At 43.1% G+C, this 16689-nt stretch overlaps 1 protein-coding gene across 2 annotated transcripts in view; it reads left to right on the top strand.

Moving 5' to 3' along the window:
- Window positions 1–777: 777 nt before the first annotated feature.
- LOC105468013 (KLF transcription factor 7) overlaps window positions 778–16689 on the top strand; it is a 91815-nt gene continuing 75903 nt past the window's right edge. The window contains exons 1-2 of one of the 2 annotated variants that reach the window (XM_011717894.3): window positions 778–896; window positions 1107–1346. In XM_011717894.3, the coding sequence (XP_011716196.1) occupies window positions 1245–1346 (102 nt within the window). In that variant the 5' untranslated portion in view covers window positions 778–896; window positions 1107–1244. Of the gene's footprint in view, window positions 1347–16689 lie in introns of both variants that reach the window. The other variant, XM_011717896.3, reaches the window with a different exon arrangement.

Here is a 16689-nt window from a genome sequence, read left to right as displayed (position 1 = left end):
TGGGGAGTTCGGAACGGGCCCTGGATGCCTTTTCTGCTTGTTTTTGAGTACGTGAGGACTTCCCCGGCACCGCCACGCGTGGGTCCCCCTTGCCCCGTGCCCACGCGGAGGCGAGGTGGCCAGTGTCCTCCTTTCCCGCTCCGCGCCCTCGGCGGCTTTCCCGCGGCCCCCTGCGCCGCGCCCCCTCCAGGAGGCGTCCTGACCCCGCAATCCGGACTTTCACCTCCCGACCGCCAGCCTCAGCGCCGCCGCGGCGACGCGCGACCCCTCTGAGGGGCGCGGGCTCCGGACGCACCGGGCTCCGCCAGGCACCTAGTCGAGGGTCGGAGGCCGGCGACCAACCCGAGCCCATCCGCCCTGGCGTCCCGGGAGCTGGCGCGAGTGTCGCTGCGACCCTCCCCATCCCTTGCGCTCACGCTCCCCGGCCGCCCGGCGGCCGCCTCAGCCCCCTTATATAGCCCTCTAAAAATAGCTCGCCTCGCACCGCCTTGTAAGGCAGCAGGGAGATCCGCAGCGCGCCAATCCGCGCCCGCCGCCAGGGCCAAGCCCCGCCCCAGGCCCCGCTCCGGGCTCCCCATTGGTCCTCAGTGACTTCATGAGCCCCCTGTTTACCTTACATGGTCACACGCGGCCTAATGGACGCCCTCCTCCGAGATCCCACGGCTGCGCGGAGAACCGGGCGGAGGGAGGGAGTTTGGGGAGGGGGAAGAGCAGGAGGAGGAGAAAAGGGAGGGGGAAGACTACAAACTAGCAAGGATGGAGTGGGGGGTGGGGAGGGAAGGGAAGGGGGGGAGAGAAGCGATCGCGAGAGAAAAAAATGCAACCTCCCAAAATAAAGAGCAAAGATTGCATTAGGAGCGAACAGCGCTGCAGAAATAGATGGCAGCTTCGTGTCAGTGAGTTTGCATCCCCCTTCCTGATCCACGAGCTGGAGTGATTAGAGCCCTGGAAGGGAATTGTTACTCCCGTGGAGAAGTCCCCTTTTCCTGGCAGTCGTCTGCACTGTACACGCTGGATGCCTCTCTCCATCCACCCCACTCACTCGCTCCTCTCTCACCTCCTCTCTCCCTCTGCTGCATTGATTTTTTTTTTTTTTTCCTTTTTAGTTGACTGAAACAAAACAAAACAAAAGGGCCACTGGATGTCTGCCTTCTTGGGGGGTGAGCCAGACAGACTGACAAACAAACAGCCCCAACTGTGTTCGGGGGAGGGTTTTGCCTCCCGTTTTGCCCGGCAGCAGCAGCATGGACGTGTTGGCTAGTTATAGTATATTCCAGGAGCTACAACTTGTCCACGACACCGGCTACTTCTCAGCTTTGCCATCCCTGGAGGAGACCTGGCAGCAGGTGAATGATTTAAATTACTTGTGTAAATCGTGTGGTGACGGCGGAGACGCAGGGGCTGCGTTGGTGTGGGCTCTGGGTCGAAATTTTTGTTTGTTTGTTTGATTTTTTTCCCTTCCTCTTTGGCTGTCTGTTGTTGAAAATGTTTTCTGAAACAGTCATCTGCGCTTACCTCTCCACCCACCCCTAACCTCGTAGTGTGCCGAGCTGAGCAGCCGGTCCGAGCTGCCTGCGTTTCAGTCGCCAACACACATCCCTGCGCACACGTTGTCGGGTTTGCTGTCCCCTATCAGAGACCTGCCGAACTTCTGGGGTTCGGAGGAGCCGGGTGGGAAGGTGGTTTGGGGTGTTAGGAGCGATTGCTGACAGGGCCCACGTTCTCGCATGCATGAGCTCTACCCACTTGGTACTTGAAATCAGGTTCATCTATTTCAACTGGTGCTTACGACCATCGGATGGGGGGCGGGGGGAGGGTGGGCAGGAGCCAAGCGGAGTGTTTTTCAGTAATTAGCGAGTGTCAATAAAGAATAGGAGCTTGATTTTGAGATTAGAAGGTAGGCAAAAGAGAAAAGAGCCCAGGGACAAAAGATACTCAAGGAGGACGGGAAGATGTAGCTGAGGCTGACAATGCACTGTAGGTTTTCCCAGTGTGATGCCTCTATGCGTGTCCTTGTTTCTCTTTTTTGTTTAGGGTCCTTCTCTAGTTAGGCAGCACAACCTCAGACAAAGACTGATGTGTGCTTCCATGCCTCTGACTTTGTCTTAGAGGACTAGTTAAGAAACTCCTAGGATGCTGAAGGGCACCGATGCCAAGTTGGCTAGCCGTCCCAGGGAGGATGAAGCGGGGCTGGTGACAAGTTCACTGGGCTTTGTGAAGTGGAATAAAGAAAGTGCTGGTCAGTGGAAAGTGCTGGCTCTGCTGCGGAAACAGTGGTTTTTTTTCAGCAGCGATTAGGAGCTGCTGAGGGGACATTCTGCAGGAAAGATGGTGGGTGGGGGCAGGGGGACACGGGTATTTAAAAATTCTACAGTGTGCACCATGGAAAGTCCAAGAAGACAGTCCGGATTTGCACATAGGAAGTGTGAACTTGTACAGTCCGTCCTGGAGAAACCCGCTTGCCCTTGAGGGGAGGGCTGTGAGAGACTCGGTGTGTGGCTGCTCATGTAACTTCTCCGCTTAGTGACAGCAGCTTGTTAAGGCTAATGAACGGCTGAATTTCTTCTGCCGGGATCCAAAGCAGGATTTGCCAGCTTGAGGCTGAGATGTAACAGTCGCTGCTTTAGCAAAAGAGGCTTGGCTTTTGGTATAAGGAGCTGAGTGGCAAAGCGGATCCTCTAACTGTACCATTGTTACTAGTTCTCTTCTGGTCAGAGGCTGTGAGTTTTCCTCCAGGTATTGGCCTCTGGTGTCAGTGTGTCCACACATGCATTCCTGTCCAAGGACGCTGGCAGATGCTTGACTGTCTCTCTGTGAACACATACACAGTTCACATATTTTTAGCATAAAGTCTTTATTCGATGCATCCTTATCCTTAACGAGAGTGTATCTGGATCTTTTTCTTCCTTTTATTTCCAATGCTAATTAAACCAAAATGTTGCCTGAATTTCATTTTCTGAAATAGCCTTCATTTCACACTGTCAGCCCACTGGTGTGGAATCGGTTGCATATTAACAACTGTCTAGACAGGTTAGAGAAGGGAATCTGTTGATTTAGTCAGCCTGCCCAAGGCAGCCCTTGTTTGTGACTAACTGTTAAGCAGTGTTAGAAGGAAGAAAGTTGGCTTTATTTGTTAGAACGTTCCCTACTGATGAATCATGCAACTTTGTTTTGGTTCAAGTTTTCAGAGTAGTAAAGCCAGATTTGGAGGAAGGTCTCTTCACAGGAAACCTGCTTTTCTAGATCTGGCTAGACCATCCAGGACAAACTCTAGATCTGCAAAGAAACATCACTGGTTTGACAATTAGAGGATGTATTAGATCTATTGTTTCCTAAGAAGCCGTCTCTGCTCTTCCTTCTCCCTTCCTCCCCCTGCTCCTCTGCCTCCTCCCCCTTCAGGGAAGCTCTAGTTCAGTTTCTACAGGCAAAGGATTTTTCACCCCTCGGAACCCCCTCACTTCTTGCCTTAACCCTCTCTAACTGCCAGCCACTCTCACCTTAAAACCCTTAGCCAACTTATTCAGCGGCATGCTTATAGCCAATACTGATGCATAACTTGTGGGGAAGCACTAATAAACAATATATCACTCCAGTGAGCTTTATGCTCTGGACTCCATAGTCTCAACTGCTCTATATAAAGGCGACTACGACCATAGGTTTACACTGATGACAAAACCTTTAGCCTCTATCCCTTCCTTCTTCCCCCACCCCAAACCGTCTTGCTGCTTCTGAGTATAAGGGGTGGTGATGGTGATATGCAGCTGTTAGTTCCAAATCAACTATCAGATGATGAAATTTTGAGACTCTTTTGCTCAAAACAGCTCAGCAAGATTTCTGCAAAGAACCCCAGACAGGAAGAAGTTTCCTTATGCTCTGGGGTAATCAGATTTTAGAGGTCAAATGAGGAGTAATTACTAGTTGTTCTTCTTAAAGTGAACAATGTACCTGGGCTCGTGGAGATGAGCGAAATGTGGAGATTCTGATAATCTGACTTGGTTTCTAGAGAAAGAGTGGCTTCGATGATAAACTCAAGAACATTTTTACATTTGAAAATTGAAGATAAGTGATTTGGGGATTTTATTTTAAACTTAGGATATGGGATAATTGTCCTGCCTAATAGTCAGTGAGCCTGTGACAAAGTCACTGACTGTGGCAGGGCCACCTCCTGTCAGGGAGATCCTCATTTTGACATTGGATTTTCTGGCAATGATGCCTTAGCCACATAGCTCCAAGTCTGAAAATAATTGTTGCTGGTATAATTCTGAAATCCAAATGGACGTCACACATTAACAGCTCTCCATTCCTGGGCTCTGACTGCATACTTAAGCACTTGGCCCAAGTAACATCATCTTTCTGCCTGTCATATAACTGTAAATTACACTGTGCTCATGTGGTCTATTATTTTATAGAATTCAGCTGACGCAAAATTCTTAAGACTACCAGCCTTAAGCGCTTTGAAAACTTGTAGGAAAATTTCCAAGAGCTGTCTGAGCAAAAGTAGGAAAAGGTCAAGGGTAGGACAGAAACCAGAGTTTCTTATGGGGTACCACTTGATATGGGTAAAGGGAAACTCATTCATGACTTTTCTTGCCAATAGAAATCATGATTTTGTTTTTAGACACACTGCTGACTTAGAAAATAAAAAGAATATGATACAATGCTTTTATTTTCTTCTAGAATATATAAAGACTTTTAGAACTTTTATATATTCTATCTCTAGTCTGCTATTTCATGAGTGCAGGTCAAGCAGTGATGATCTAAGTCTTATTTGGACTTAGCTTTGCATCGTGTCATTGAGGAGCATCTCATGTTTGCTTGAAAAGTCTATAGAATTATGTTTATTGTTAATGCTGATTCATAATTGGCAGATGGGGTCAGTTTCAGGTCTCTCTTTGCTGGGAGAAAATTTTCCACTGCTACTGGAAACAAATAAATAAATCATAGAACATTCCTCTCTCCTCCCCCATTCCCCTATTGTTTTAAACTAATGGCATACTTGGCTACTGTAAGGACTAAAGTGTCCCCATAACACTGCAATTTCATCTTGGTTTCAGGCACCCTGAAACAATTTTTATGAGGGCCTTTGGTATAAGGAATCTCTAGGGGAAAACCTACAGAAATGGTTGCATTCCAAGAACAGCCTCATGGTACCAGGGATGGGATTTGGTCTGTGAGCCACATTGCTTCTCCTTTTATGTGAAGATCTTGCCTTTGCACTTCCTTCTGCAGGCCTGGGCCACCAGGTATATCAGCCAGAAGACAAAGCAAACTGTAGGGTCTGTCCATCCGCAGGTTTGCCTCTGTCCCCAATTCGCAGAAAACCTTGTCATGAATTAGAATTTCTTGGCAACAGCACCACCCAGGGAAATTTGTAGACACAAAGGAGCCTTGCTAGCCACACTCAAAGGATAAAATAACTGGCTTTTTTTTTTTTGTATGTGATTTGTGTGTTCTTCAGTTACTGTAAATCTGTTTCTTTATTTGAAACAGCAACTTGGTAGATGAAATAAAAATATAACTGCCCCTGTTATCCAGAATGTATCTTTATAAAGATGCAATCACTAAATAGATGTAGCTCTACAAATGAAAGCACGTGCGACTGCAATCAATCACACTTAGCCTTTCTTTAATAGATTCATTTCCATGTTCCTTTAATAGACACATCTTTGTGTAGATTTAGGGGCTCTCAAACATTATCGTTCAGTCTACCTGTTTGCAGTTTGGTATTTTAAAGTGGGCAAACATTATAATGTAGTTATTTTTTTACTACATCTGTCTTTAGTAGGGGGAAAAGGAAGTCACTATTCTTTGTTCTCCGTGAACTTCCCACCCCCACTCCTTACCCTGAGGAGAATGGGATGTTGGGGTCCCATCCATTTAAAAGGCAGAGCAGAAGATGCAGGATGACAGCCTTGCCCTGAAATGATTTATGTATGGGTATGTCAGAGACCTTAAGCATCCAAATGTGGGCTGCTTCTTTCTGCCAGCCTCTTATAAACATAAATGCCAGTGGGGGCTAATTTGCCTCTCCACTTAAATGGAGGTAGTTCAGAGAGGGTCCTAATGGGGACTTTAATAGCCACTCGCTTATGAATCTTCGCATTCTACTCCCTTCAGAGAATTCTCGTGTTTTAACTTTTTGAGTACAAGAAGACATTACAATCTTCTTTAATCGCTCTCTGTGCCTGCTGAGGAAAGAATACAGTTTCCTCTGGCCAGTCCCATCTGGCTGAAGTTGATAGGATGGCTGGTCTGATTCCAGACGGGTCGGTGGATACCCCTTATCTTTTCATTTTATAGTATTGTGCAATGGGCTTTTAATTATCTTTGCTGGACCCCACGACTGGCAAATGCAGAAAATGGCTCTGTGATTCCAGTTCACTCGATATATCAGTTAGCGTATGTGTTAGAATTGCGGTTTGCTGAAAGTTTAGGACAGCTCCCCAACTTAACTTGAATGGTGCCAGAGGGCGAGGGGCAGAGATTTGCTCTCTCCAGAAGTCCCTTTGTTCTCCCAAATCAACTGACTGCTTGCTTAGCATAAACGGTGGGGGAAGGGGGGAATGTTTTAACCCCAGAATGCCAAATTTTACCAAGTACAGTGATTAGAAAATTCGACTACTAATGGTGTTAAAGTTGGTGAAACAAATGATAGTGTCTAATTATTCATGTTACATGTAACATTGACAAGTTAAAAAACACTCCTCTCTGTTATATTGTATACTTGTTTTAGAATATACATATCCTTATTCTATCTAAAATTCCCCAAATAAACAAAGTGTTGCCATTACTGGGACATGCTATTACCTAAGATTGTTCGTGATTTTGCTCTGCTCCCACCTTGCCCTGATTTGTTCCTGCTAATTGGCAGAATTATTTCTACCACCCTACGTCCCTTTAGTTTTCCTTCTCGGAGTATTTGGTGTGACCCTAAGAACTTGGTCCTATTTAAACGTATCATGTCCATCTCCCCTCCATTGGAGCAGTACCACATGCTTGATATATAAATGTTATGGCTGAGCGTTTGCAGTAGCCTTGAGATCTGAGTCTAGTATCAGCCCAATTGAGGTGGGAGTGACTTCTGATTTCAGGGGGATACCATTCCTCATTGAGCTGGTAGATGGACCTAGTGCACCTTGTGGGATTTTTGTTGTTTATATTCAAGTATAGAAAATATTCCACAGTAAATACTTCATTCCTTAAGCCCTTGTTATGTGCATAATACTGTATTTGGGCAATGCAAAATTGAATTGGATATACATTCTGCCCTCTAGGAGCTTGCCTCTAGTAGGACAGAGAATGCATGTTCATAATTAAGTTAAACAGAATAGAGCATGAGTGCCAGAAAGAAGGAAAGAAAGAAAGAAACATTCAGTTCTGTGTTGGAACACTGACCTGTGCCTGTCTGTATTACCCACATTGTTCCAACCTTGTTTATAAAACATGCTTGAGATTTACTAAGTTCTGTTGTGAAAAAGCTTTCAGCTAATGGCATGTTGTGGGCTGGATACTTTTAGGGCAGATGAGTATACAGTGTGAATACACATGTCCATAATGGCCAGGAAACAGTGCCCATGTCTGTGCCATTCGGAAATGATTAGAGGTAATTAAAATAATTAACATAGAGCCATATGCGATATCTATTTTTGAATGTGGGTGTATTGACATTTCCTGAGGGTCATTTTGAAAGTCAGGTTCTCAGCCTTGTACCAAAGCGAGGAACATAGAATGTCAGAATTTCAAATCTTGAAAGGGTCTTAGTTTCCTCAATTCTAAAATACTAGGGTTGAACTAAGTGATTGTTAAAGCCAGAGGCATTACACTCTCCAAGGTCACACAGCTTATTAACACTGATGGTTTCAGAGCCCAGGTCTCTCAGATGCCCAGACCAGATTACTTGCTTTCCGTCACCTGAATATACCTTGACTCATTTCTGATTCTTTTCTCTTTCTTTTTTGCCTTCAAGGAGGCAAGAAAATTCCCTTTTTATTTTTAAGAGTACTGGTACATGGAATTTTGGGATTGGCTAGGTTCTAGACCAAATTATTGAATATTTTGGAGAAGGCTTACTTGTGTGATTTGATTCTTTTTCCACTTTCAATGTGTGGTAAATTGGAAAATATACACTGTACCGACAAAATAGCCCCCAATTATAACTCGAGTCTTATAAAAATTATTGTCGTTTAAATAATAACAAATGGAGTGACTGTATGAAGGGTATGCAATGGGGCATATGTGGTAGGGGGTTGGATGGAATATAGGACTAAATGGAAGTAGAAAGCAACAAACATGAAATTGCTTTGTTTCTGACACCTCACCAGCAAAGAGAGTGCCCAAAACTTTACCAGCAACCCATGTGCCAGTTTATGAAAATCTTTTGAAATGTATTTAAATTCTTGAGAGGGTTGTAATAAGCAGGAGTGAAGAAACTCAACCTCTGAAAGGTTTTACAAAAAGTCTTTTGAGGTCTGATGGATGAAGTAGGCCTCATTTTTACCATTGTCCTAATGAGAAAAGGAAAATGGAAGGGCTCATTTGACTTTTTTGCTCCAGTTTTTCCCCAGTTACTTTTTGCCCTTCCCTACCTCCTTGAATCTCTGGTAATTATGATGGTGAAAGTTCTGTCCCGGAATGTGTCTCACAGATCTCTTTCACCACTAACATCTTAGAGGTGAAAATCTTCTTCCCGGTTCAGGGCGTCTTCGTCTCCTCACAGCTGTAATCTACATCTCCACCTCCAGATATGTCCCTGGGTTTCAGGCTCTCATTTTTTTCTAACAGGAAATAAGCAACAAGCAAGATGGACTTTGGGGTTGTTCCACCGTCACTTCAGCTGAGTATGTCCTAAACCCCTAACTCATCAACTTCTTCCATGGACTGCTTCCTTTTTCCTGGTTTCCCTATTTCTTTTAATAATGTGATTATTTGTCTCATGATCTGAGTTTGACATTCTAGTCATTGTAACTCCTTTCTTTTTCTTGAATCTAATGAAAAATTAGATTAAAAGATCTAATTAGCAGAAGTCTAAAATTAGTTGAAAAATCCCATTGACGTGGCTTCCGAGGTACTTTAGCATCAGCCTGTCATGGATGACAGCCTTGGCCATTGCCTTGCCACAATCCCTGTCACCTCCCTGGACTTGCCTTTCTGCCACCATCACCCCAGGTGGCCTGCTTTCAAACTGTTCATGGCTCCCTCTTATACATAGCATGAGGCCAGACTTCCAAGGGTCCGGGTGTTCCAAGACTGGGTCTACATAGTATTTGTAAGTTTCCCCCCTTTTCACGTTCATGTGTAGTAAATGCCATCCAAATTAAGTGACTATGCTTTTCCTGCTTCTGTCTTTATTTTTGTTGTTTTCTTTAGCCTTTTTCCTCCTCCTCCCTCTCCCCTCCCTGATTTTCTTTGTCCCAGGTTCCACCCATCCCTTAACTTTCAAATGGGTGCCAAACTCCCTCCCTTGCCAACTGTAACTGCTATGATTTCCATACTCTTGTGCAGAACTTTTTACTTCCTCATGATGCTTTACAGTTTTTAGTTATAATAAAGCTTTTCTTTCTTTTTTTTTTTTTTTCTTTTCTGTTGTGCCATTTTTCCTGTTAGGTTTATGCTTTAAGGAGGAGTTGATGCCTTGGGTATAGTTTTGGTAGTCAACTTTTAGTGTATCACCTGCTTCTTAGAAAGCTTTGCACACAGTGGGCATTCGATAGTTATTTGAGGAGCATGTTATGACTATGACTTAAGATTTGACTATGCCTTTTTCAGTGGTTCTCAGTCGTGGCTGCACCCCAGACCAATGAAATCAGTATCTGTTTGGGAGGGACCCAGGCATCAGTGTTTGTAAAGCTTTCAGGCGATTCCAATATGCAGTCAAGGCATTGAGCCATTGATGTGTAGAGGGTTTAATGGTATATCAGAGTTGGGGTTACCTAATTCTATTGAAATATTTAATGTCTTGTGTAATTTGGAATCCACACGGACCGGAGGTTTATAGTAAAACAGGATCATGCTGGTGGATGTGCTTCATCTGGCACTTTTGTTAATAGCAGCTGCCCAAGTGTTGTTTCATCCTTCTTGCTTTGCTTTCCCTCACCCTAAAGTGTCTAAGGCAGTCTGTTTGGCTTACATTTCCTATGACCCTTCAGGAGTTTGCTTAACCTGGTCAAATTCCATTTCTGGAAACTTGGTGGTGTTGGGCTTTAAACTCCAGCCTTGCTGGGTTTCAAATAATTCATTCTCAGTAGGCCCTTGGCCATGATTTTCCACTCCCCTCAGCCTGCTCCGTGGTTTGAAAGGGCTGGATGCATGCATGTACATCTGTTGGACGATGCTGGGGAGGCATTAGGTAGCAGCTCTCCATTTTCTTACTGACCAACCACAGTGTTTGGAAGTAGACTCTGTTTATAAAGAATTTCAAAGGATCCATCTTTCTAGTAAGAGGAGCAAAAATAAACTGTGGAAGAATTGCTGCCGAGGACATTCAGGCAAGGAGGCTGCCTTCACACCCATAGAAGGCTTAGCTCCTGTGGTAATGACTGTGGGCGTGTAGTGATCTTCACAAAGAAGCCTTAGAAACGCCTCTTTTTCAAACTGTGATGTTTGCAAAATTGTATGTCCTGTAGCTACATCCTTTCATCTGTAAACTGTCTTTGATGGGGTATGGTTGGCAAGAGAGAACATCAGGAGAGGAGCTCAGAGCTCAGGGTTGAAGGATGCCTTTTGGAAAGCTCAACCCAGCTGTGAAAACGGCAATTAGCTGTAGAGCAATTGCCCTGCAAGGGAGTGCGCACCTGCTCTTGACCCTGTTCTCACATTCACCTTCCAGAGCCGAGTTAGCAGGAATTCAATGGAGTGGTCATAACGTTGGTGCTTATTTTTGGAGAGGCGGCAAATTTGCTCAGCATACAAAGGAGTGGAAATAGATTCTTTCCACCCCAGCACCCCCTACCTTTTGAGCTTTTAGCCTTTGTTCATATGGTCACTACAGACCATGTTTGTGAAGTGCAGCTTATGACTATGGTGTTGAAGGAGTCTTCTGTGGGGCCCTATGCAGAACTGATTCTCCTGAGGGTGATGAGATGCTGCTCAAGGTCAGACCCGAGTCAACTTCATTTCTTCTAAGATTGTTCAGCCCTAATTTGTACATTCTCCTCCCCTTCTCAAGGTTCTTGCTTTTTTTTAATATGGACCAAGAGATGATTTCCACTGTGACGGGGCTTTTCATGTTTGCATATGAGAATCTAACAAACATCTGTGCTGAGCTTTTGTTTGAAGGGCTCAGGGCGTTTTGCTCCTAGTCTTTTGTCATTGGCACATTCTTTCTGTAACTAGAGAGCAGACAGATATTACAGAATTTCCCATTCAGGGATGAGAAAATTGGGGCACAGGAAGCTTAAGCAAGTTGTCTTACTGTGGCTGCAAAGCAAATGAGTTGCAAAAAACCGTTAGTGGAATAAACTTTTCTCTTCCCTCTTTCCACTTGGCTAATCTTCCTGTCATAAAAATAATCATCATAGTCCTGTCTCATATGTATTGGACACTTCCTAAAGATGATCTTATTTGAGCACCTGTATCCATCATTTCAGTGAATGCTCACAACAACCGTATGAAATGCATATTCTATTTATCCCCATTTTACAGATGGAAAAGCTGAGATTTGAGGTATTGAATGGCTTGCTTAAAATCATACAACTTGGAAGTATTTGAGCTGAGATCCAAGCCTCAGCAGGGCCCAGCACTCTTAATTGTTACATCTATACTGACTGCTGTTTAGGTAGGAGACATTAGGGCAGAAGCCAAAGGTTGTGACCTGGCCATCGGTGGCCTGGTGTGGATTCCAGTAGTTCATTGGTCTGTCTTCTTTCTGGGCTTTGGTTTTCTCATCTGTAAAAGGACTGGACTGTATGAGGCACTTTTTAAGGTCACAGTGTTTCCTAGTAGACAAATTACATGAAGGCTTTGAAATCAAGCAGAGGTGGAACCTTAAGAAAGTCACTTAACATCTTTGAGTCTCGTTTGTCATTTGTGGAGTTCTTAATTCCTGATGAGAATCAGCTCTCTGACCTAGTATCTGGCACATAACATCCACTCAACAAATGCTCTTTCCTTCCCCATTTTCCTCTCAATAATAGTATACAGAGGCACAGTGCTCTTTCTCTCAGTGGTGTCTTTGGTCTGTTGAAGATCCCAGTGAGCCTGGAGTGCCCAGGAGATAATAAATGATGGAAGGCAGGGGAAAGCGGAATGCTGAGCATTGGATATGGTGTACCTTTATCCATCCACAAGAGAAACTCTCATTAAGTAATTTGTGCTTGGAACTGGGGGAGGACTAGCAGTACCCATTGTCCCTGGAAACTGGGCCTAGTTTGACATCCTTGGAATTTGCTTGGCTTGCTCATGCAAATGTCCAGTCTGTTTCCCTTTCTTTCTGTCCAGTCTGGTTTATGACTTAGTATCTTACATTTTTCTCGCATGCAGTTATTTTTTGTAGGAACCAGAATTAGGCATATATAACATAATACAGTGCTGGTTACTTTACCTGCCATTTCTGCCTTACCTGATGACTGAGCTTACTGCAGCTTATGAGAGTGAATCAGGTTTTATGAGATCTATAAATATCTCAGATAGGATTTTTATTTCATTTTCCCCCTTCAAATAAGACATAATGGAAGCACTCACATACATAAGGAATATTCTTTCTGTGATAAAGTAGGGTGTTTTTGAATTGGCCTCTGAAAAGCAATAATTTGATGTGGTTGTTCCTGTCGGGAGTTTTATTGGGGGAGGGGAAGAATCATGCATATGCTGCTATAAAACTCAAAGATTATATCTTCATATTTAAGGTTTAGCCTAGCACCTATGGAGAGATTTATTTCAGAGATGCCAGCCCCGTGTGAAGGCTGCATTCTCTCCTTCTGTGGATTATATATTTGTGTTTTCTTAGCTACAGAGAAACCAGGGAAGGAAAGTCCCATTGGCTAGCAGGAGGTGGGCTCCCCGAAGGAACTTTTTGGTTCTTTGTCTACTCTCTTTCCAGCTGCCCCAAGGGAGGATGTTCTCATCCTTCTCTCTACTTCATGATTTTCCTGCGAAGATTTTCCACTACTTGATATATCTCCCTGAGGTTTTTTTTTTTTAACCCTGGAATTACACTTAAAAAAAGATTCTTTATAGCCAATACCAGGAGTGGAAGTGATTTTTCTCACTTTGCTCTTTGAGAAGCATCTAGAAGGAAACTTGAACACCTAACTTTAAAAAATGTGTTACAAAATAAACCATGACACAATCATTCTAAGTGCCTCACTTTACCCGTCTATAAAATGGGCTCTATTTGCCATATCTTACTCAGGGCAGCACATTTAACTGTAAATTTAACTATTGTTTTTGAGAAATAAAATGTCTGACTCTGAACTTTTCATTGTTTTTTTTTTTCTTTTTTAGCATAACCTCCCTCTATTTCTTGCCCCAGTTCTCACTAGCTTTATGTTTAACTAGATGATAATTTAATTTGTTCTTAAAAGAATAAACCATGTGAACTGAGTGTACCTGAACCAAAGGCGTGAGGAGGACTTCGGCTTAATGTCATTTATTTTTTTGCTGTTGTTTAACATCATCTCAGTGTGTAACATGATCCTAGCACTTTGGCTTTGCTCTATACACTGACTGCTCTGTGGTTATCATCAAATGATGTGACTTCTCTGGTCCTCAGTTTCCTCATGTGAACAGTGAAGGTAGATTTAGGAACAGTGAGATTATCAGACAACCAAACAGTAAGCTCCTAGACCGAACTGGCTTGAAGATGTGTTTTGTAGGAACCAGAATTAGGCATGTTTCAATTCCTTTTAATTTGAATGCTTTTAGACAGATCGTGCACTCTTCAATTAACCCTGTCCCCACTATTTCCACCTGGCTTAATTTCTGATGTCTGGCCCAGTGAGCATGCATTTGGGCTTGTGACTAGCATCTCTCCAAGGCACCTTCCCCTCCAAAATATTCTGATTTGGGGACAAGCTTTATTTTTCAGTCATAGTCTCAAACTGGCTTGCTTTCTGCTCTCACCCAGAACCATTTTCATTTCCTTTTAGATTTCTCTGCATTGTTGAGTGTCTTTGTTTGGGATTCTATTTTATAAAGCAATTTCCAAATCGCATCTCACTTTTTCCTAGTCATTCAGGTTCTGTTGTAGATCATCGAAATCTGGGATGGAAAAGACCATCTGGTTCACCCCTCCCCCTGCCTGGGCTTAGCAGTTGCTCTAGAGCATGTTCATTCCTTATTGGTATTTGTAACATTTTCCAATTTGGAAACTGTCTCTGATTTTCCTGAGCATGCAGCCTCTTGGTCTAAGTGGGAGTAAAATGAGACAATACCAAACAATTTTTTTTTTTTCTCATCAGACATCCCTCATTAACAAAAAAGCCTGCTATTGTCACAGTTTCTTTTGCCACTCCCAGAGACCCAGCTGGTCAGTTGTAGTAAAAACTCCGTGTGTGTGTGTGTGTGTGTGTGTGTGTGTGTGTGTGTGTGTGTGTAAGAAAAACATGTAACCAATTCTTAGTTTTCTTAGTCTGACATAGAAGCATGTTGTAGAGGATTCCATTAACCACTGTAACTGCTTATTTTTTTGTGGAAGTGGATTTTATATGACTTGTTTCACTGAGGAAGTGATGTTTTTTGTGTGAAAAAGTCCAGGGCATTATAATAAAGTACTTTCCTGAGAATCAAGTAATGTGTTTTCTTCCTACCCTTGGCACTCAAATACTGCCAGCAAGGCACTTGGCCTTCCTTTTCTAATGCTTTTAGGATGCTATTCTACATTAGGAGTGTTTTAAAAAAAATGTATTCTTTTATATTGGTTTCTTTATATTACTAAGGATATCATTTAGGTTGACCAGATGGTGATTTTTAGGGTCATTCCTTTCCTGATTAAAAAAAGCCATTTAAAAAAATTACTTGCTACTGGGTGTTCCTCCTTCCTCCTTTTTTCCAATCTCTGATTGCTTTTTTTTTTTTCTTTTCAAAAAATTTTGAGTGCCAAATAAAGGTCCAAGGTTATTATTATTTTGTGTGTGTAAAATTTTTCAAAACCAATGACTATTTAACTGTGTGAATTAGCTACTATTAAGATATTTCTGAAAAAATTTCTAAAAAGGAAGAGAGAGAAAAAGAAAGGGAAAGGCAGACATTATGTGGTCATAGAATGTCCTTGCACAGTTTTCCCTGCAAAAGAGAACCAGAATGCAAACCAGTTGTCCTCCTACCCAAAACGTGCCTGCCTTTTTCCTCCAGCTTTTGCATCCGGGAGCTCTTTTTTATGTCCCATATTTATAGAGATCAGAACTTCACAAATAGCAGAACTTGAGGACCATTAGACATCTCTTTCCAATCCCTCCCTGTCGCCCTCCTCAATTTGCACATTACTGGCCTGAGCTTCAGAGATCATTATTTAAGTCCAAGCCAGTATTGGGTCCTTAAGAACTGTGAGCCTCCTTTCAATATTTTAAACATATTCACAGTCCGGGCGCGGTGGCTCACGCCTGTAATCCCAGCACTTTGGGAGGCCGAGGCGGGTGGATCACGAGGTCAGGAATTCAAGACCAGCCTGGCCAAGATGCTGAAACCCTCTCTCCACTAAATATACAAAAATTAGCTGGGCGTGGTGGCACGCGCCTGTAATCCCAGCTACTTCGGAGGCTGAGGCAGGAGAATCGCTTAAACCCGCGTGCCAGAGGTTGCAGTGAGCCAAGATCAAGCACTGCACTCCAGCCTGGGCGACAGAGCAAGACTTTGTCTCAAAAAAAAATTCACATGTTAACACAATGCATGGTGCAGCATGGCTGAGGGAACTGCTTCTCGAAGGGTGGGCTGAGCTACACAGTGCTTCATGAGCACAGAGTTGATAACACAGAATTACCTTGAGAGGCAGTTTTATTCCCATTGCTATTTTCTTTCAGTCCTTCTAACTCAAGGAGATCGTCAGTTTTGAGGTACCATGTCTTTAACACCTCTCTAAGGCTTGGTAAACTCTCCTCGCCCCTCCCTTTCACCTCCCTCCCTCCCTTCCTTTCTTCCATTTTTTTTTTTTTTTTTTTTTTTAAATAAAGAGAACAGGTCTTACACTCAGAGCTTTTGACAGGCAAACATCCAGTGGAAAGTTTGTAATATTGTTTTGATTTTGTTGTTTTTAATTTTATGATTATCTTCTATTAATGAACATTTGCAGGAAAAGAATTTAAAACACATGCAGCCTTAATATATAATGCCTTAGTTGAGGCAATTAAAAAGGAAAATAATAGGGGAATGATTGTACAGATGGAATGCTGGTTTGGTAAAAATCCGTGAAGGTGAAATGAAATTGAAGTTTGAAAAATACTGGTATCATGGAAAATTCAAGGGATTTGTCATCAGAAAACCTGGAATTTAGTCCTGACTTTATCAGTATGGAACAAAGCAAATTATTAAACTATGTTTCCCATATGAAATGCAGGGCTTATAATAGTAGCATTACTCTAATCAAATGCTATATGGATGTGAAAGTGCTTTGTAAACTATTACATGCTGTATGGTGTAATTGTTTTCTATTCTGCAGTAGGGGAGGCTTTTGTTTCATGCCTTAAACTATTACTTCTTGTTGGCTTTCTTCCTCTTTATGATTTCTATTCAGTTTTCCGAGCAGGAACTTAGTAACTT

The sequence above is a fragment of the Macaca nemestrina genome, chromosome 11 (assembly GCF_043159975.1).
Source record: "Macaca nemestrina isolate mMacNem1 chromosome 11, mMacNem.hap1, whole genome shotgun sequence".
In the NCBI taxonomy this organism is placed as follows: domain Eukaryota; kingdom Metazoa; phylum Chordata; class Mammalia; order Primates; family Cercopithecidae; genus Macaca; species Macaca nemestrina.
Note: the sequence above shows the minus strand (reverse complement) of the source record. Positions and strands in the feature narration are given on the sequence as shown.